The 5,001-nt window shown below is 43.6% G+C and overlaps 1 gene segment (V, D, J or C); it reads right to left on the bottom strand.

Annotated features, from left to right (window-relative positions):
- Positions 1-422: 422 nt before the first annotated feature.
- LOC124109009 (immunoglobulin lambda variable 3-9-like) lies at positions 423-1,386 on the bottom strand. The segment is given in 2 exon segments: positions 423-862; positions 1,301-1,386. Coding segments are annotated over 2 exon segments (486 nt in total).
- Positions 1,387-5,001: the final 3,615 nt, after the last annotated feature.

Below are 5,001 nucleotides of genomic sequence, written 5' to 3'. Positions count from 1 at the left end.
AACAACTGGGTTCACTAAAGAAATGGATCTGACCTGGGAAAATAGTGAGATTATCAAATAGAGTTTAATATAATCACCATCCACAGCAAAACCCCCATGCCTAGTGTGTATCAACTCTACCCAGTACAGTGCTTGCTACATGAATACTCCTCAAAATCTTCCTTGGCAGACCTGCCCTACACCTCTCCAGGGCACATCCTCCAAATCTGGAACTATTCCCTGTTCTTCTCCTCCTTAACCATAAATAAGACTCTGCCACAGTGAAATTCTCCTTAATGCTAAGACTCCATTTTGTTTGAATGAGGACTCACTGGGTCTTTGGGAGTTGGCAGTTAAAGTCAATAAGAATGACGTGCTCCTATTCCAATGGAATCAACTGATCCTGGAGAGCTACAGGAGTTTTCCCCTCTAATCTCAGGAATCTAGGGAAAGAGTAGAAGTAGAGTCTTTCCCCACTCCATGCTGCAGGCTCTTTGCTGACAGGGTGACCAGGGTAGGAAAGGGCCTTGGGTGCCATGCTGGTGGCAGGTTTTTGTCTCACTTCCTTGTCTGCCTGTGTCACTGTGAGCAGCATTGCTATCCTCCACCTGACAGTAATAGTCAGCCTCGTCTCCAGCCTGGGCCCCACTGATGGTCAGGGTGGCTGTGTTCCCAGAGTTGGAGCCAGAGAATTGGTCAGGAATCCCAGAGGGCTGCTTGCTGTATACATAGATGACCAGCAGAGGGGCCTGTGCTGGCTTCTGCTGGTACCAGTGCACAAGATAGCTGCCAATGTTGTTGCCTTCACAAGTGATTGTGGCAGTCTGTCTTGGGGTCACTGATACTGACAATGGCTGAGTCAGCACATAAGAGGCTACAGAACCTATAAGGAAATAAAAGGAAAGGGGGGAACAATTGGTTACAGACTCTTCCTATGGGATGTCTTCCCCCCCCTCCCAGCCTAGAAGAGCTTTGAGAAGAGCTTCTGTGGGACCAAGGGCTTTCTCTGGCACCAAAACCACAGTGACACAGGCAGACATGGAAGTGAGACAGAAACCTGCCACCAGCATGGCACCATAGGGGCTCATGAGCCTGACTGAGGAACAGAGATTTGAACCCATGAACAACCCCAACCCCTTCCCTCCTCAGGCTCAGACAAGCCAGGGAGCACTGTGTGGGAATTTCTGCCCATAGTCATCCCACAGCCTGTTCTTAGCAACCTGCCCACCACAGATAAAGCCCTGCTAAGCTCAGAATTAAGGCCAGGTTAATTATAATTGAGCTTTGGGCTGGATCGTATTTTGAGGCCTTAGGGCACTACCTGTGCAATGAGCCAGGAGGCTGAGGAGAAAGGCTGTGCAGGTCATAATGTCCTGTAGCTGCCTCCTGAGTCCCAGGCAGGGCTGTGTTCCCCCTGGCCTCTCTTATTCCCTTGTTGGGGACAGCTGCCTCTTATGCAAATCAGCATTTGTCAAGGCTAAAGATGGTTCTTTGTAAACAGAACCAACTCTATGGTTGACAGTAGGAGGTTTTGCTAGCTATGGGGTCATATCCCAGATACAGATGCTGTACTGTGTGGGTCAATCAAATTCCTCCTAGAGTGTACCTTCTATCTTAAAAGTACAATGTGGTCCTGTATCTCTCTGTCCCTGGTGTGAAGGCCTCATGTAGATCTTTGGTGCTCTGACTCACATCTCTAGCATGCTCTGGGCAGGTTTGACAAATATGCTGCAATGCTGACAGTTACAGAGCTTCAGCATGAATGGTGGCCTGAGGAATTCTGAACCCCTACCATATGAACAGGGATATTCTACAATGGTCATATTGGTGAGACATGGACATCGAAGAATATGTACATCAGTATTAATGACAATACAATAGAAAATTCCAGCATTTCCTTCAGGTTTATGTTGTGGACACTAACCCTCCTGCCAGAGTAGGATCTGCTGTTTTGGAAATGTGTGACAGGTCCAAGTATAGCTCAATGAGATGAGCTGGGCATGGGAAGGAGGTGTCAGAAAAAGCAGTAAGATTTGTTTTGTGCAAACATCTAACAATTATGGAAATTTTAGAAGACCTAGAGATAATTGTAGACCAAAAATGTTGCACTTGATTCTAAGACAATGTTGTAGGAAAATGACACCTTTTCTTCTGAATCTCATGTTGTGGTCACTAACCCTCCTGGATGTTAGAATCCTGAAGTCCAATCCCAGCCCATACCTAGGGGGCTTTGTCAGGTGGTTCTCTGCTGCCCCCTCATGTCCAATCCACATTGGGTTCTGCATTTTCAAAGCATCCTTGGTCCAGGGGCAGATTCTGGGCCTCTTGGGCCCAGAATTCCTTAACTTTTGGCCCAGGGAGGAATTTCAACTTCATCAAACAGACATGACCACTATCAGGACTAGAAAGAAGCAGCTCAGATTACACAGGAAAATAAAAGCAAAAGCATTTGAAAAAGGAGGATTGGAACCCACCTGAGTTATCTCTACATATTTCTCTGGGGTGATGAGTGGTCATGGAATTCGTTCCAGGACATGATTCTGGGTGACACAGAGGAACAGGTCAGCTGAAGGTACAGAGTCAACATGAATTAGTAGTGAGAACAACAGACACAAAGAGGAGCCCATTCACCATCAATGCTTATTTAGACCCGTTGTGGTCTCTACCAGGTTCCACACTGGGAATTCAGTAAGAATGTGATACATCCTTTGCTCTAGGAGCTTCCATCTTCTGTTGGGCCTGTGTTTTGAACACATCTGTGTGAAGACTGTCCCACCCACCAGAGCCTGTGCTTTATCCCCTCTCTTTTTTGAAAGCCAGACACATTTTTAAAGTTCCAAGCAGCCAAGATTGACCATGTAGTCCAACATACAACCATGGAATGGAACACTAAGTTGACCTGAGTTCCTTGTTAGTGCAAGTCTGAACTTGTGAGGAAGAGAAATATATTGTTCTTTTCATTATTTTGCCTCTTGAATACAGGTGTGATGCCTTGAGTTGCAAGAGACATCCTGGAGTTTGAAGTTAACAACAAAAATGCAAAGGTAAGATGGTAAAAATGGTGGAACAGAAGCTGAAAATGGCCCAGGTCCCACAATGATTTGATGAGTACTGGAATTCAGCAAATATTATGCCTCGGATTTGTTTCTTTGTTCATTTTTGTATAAGGTAAGTATTTGTTTTTTGGAAGAGAAAAATTAGCCTCTATGTGCTCATGAGTCTATATTCATGCATATGTTCTTATTTTTAAAAAATCCACAACCAACTTGGGAAAATAATAGCACAAATAAATCAATTAATTAAAATATTGTTAGTTACAGAATCATGAATGGTTAATGATTTTCAGAAAACTAATACAGTGATTACATACAGGCAGGGTGAGATATAACTGGCAGCTCGGACTCTCCCTGCAGATGGGTAGGTGGAGCTGCCCTTAGGATTGGTGAGAAATCACAGCACATGTGCGGGTACAGCAGAGTCCATGAAGTGGAGGAAGAGTCTGGGTGTGTGATGATGGGAGAAGGAAAGTGGCAATGTGAGGGTTCCAGTACTGCAACTCATACAGTCCAAGACACTATTGTCTCCTAAGGAGGATTTTGATGGCAGGACAAATGCATTCAAAGCCGTTGATGGGGAAATTTCCAGGTAATGAACTCAGTTCAATGACATCTTTGTAGCAAATTAGGAACCTCAAATACAGGGAGAGATGAGACACAGTGGTTCCCCAGTCATTGTATTGCTTACTTGGGACTCAATATACCCAGAGGGTGCTTGCTGGTTTCTCTCCTCTACCCTGTACCCACCATGCAGCCAGACAGTAACTTAGGCTACAACCTGTGCCTCCTATCCTGGGACAGTTGTTGAATGTCTTTTACTGTCTGGCGACTGACACAGCAATGGTTTCCTTGATAAGCCACAGATTCTCTGACCTGGGATATGGAATATGTATTTCATAGGGAAAAAAGAAATGGGGCTGAGAAAGGCAGTGTCAATCCCTAAGGGACTCTGAAAGAAGGTGAGAAGAACAGAAGCTTCTGTAGTCCCAATAAATGACTTCCCCCGCCCCCCGCCCCCGGCCCATGTACAAGGGTCATCCTATGCTGGGCAAAGTTGTGGAAAAATCTTGAATCAAAAATTTGGACCCTGAAGTACAGGATTTCTTCCTGTGGTTAACCCAGTTGCCTGTAGGGGTCGTTGCTACCCCCTCACTTGGTCCTGGACAAATTATGGATGGGTGTTCAACTCCTTGCACCATTCCCAAAGACCAAATATGGAGATTAGAAGGAATTAAATTTGTCATTTTATTTATATTCAACCCAGTCATTTCCTTAAATTATCACTTAGGCCTATGGATTTATATAAAAAAATATCATCAATTGATAGCTCAGGTCTGTTAGCATAAAAGAAAAATCTAACTGTCAAAGGTAGTTTGTGCCAGAAATAGTATGTAATTTGTGTTTCCCTGTGTGGCCCAGCACTTCCACAAATTAAACATCAGTTGATGTACAAGTCTGGAAGGTGTATGTAGAAATTTTATTTTTCTTTTTTAAAAATGTCTGCAATAGCATATCTTTGTGATCTGAATAATCTGAGGGTAAACTTTCTAAAAACCATTTTTCCAAGGCAGTATAAAGAATTCAACCTGGATATAATATTATTAAGGGTTTCAGAAAACTCTTTTTTATAGACAACAAATGTCATTATGGCTTTGCAAATCCCATGATCATACACCTGTTGTTGATTCTGATCCCTTTCAAGGACTTATCTTTGAATAAAAGTTACATTTTCACAATTTGGTAGCATATAAACTACTAATTGTACACCACACTGCGTTTCAAATCCAGAATTTATGTCTTCAATGACAAGGAGGTGCCTGTTTTTTTTTCTACACAAGGTCTAATTATTTTCAGACTTGGGGGGCTCATGAGCATATCTCCTTGGTTATGGGAATGAGGTGGATGTTGTTTTGATCACACAATGAGAGCCTTGTGTGTACTGGCTAATGACATGGGATTTTGAGTG

Source organism: Marmota monax, unplaced genomic scaffold, assembly GCF_021218885.2.
Source record: "Marmota monax isolate L192 unplaced genomic scaffold, Marmota_monax_Labrador192_F-V1.1 WCK01_AAM20220418_F8-fsc01390, whole genome shotgun sequence".
NCBI lineage: Eukaryota > Metazoa > Chordata > Mammalia > Rodentia > Sciuridae > Marmota > Marmota monax.
Note: the sequence above shows the minus strand (reverse complement) of the source record. Positions and strands in the feature narration are given on the sequence as shown.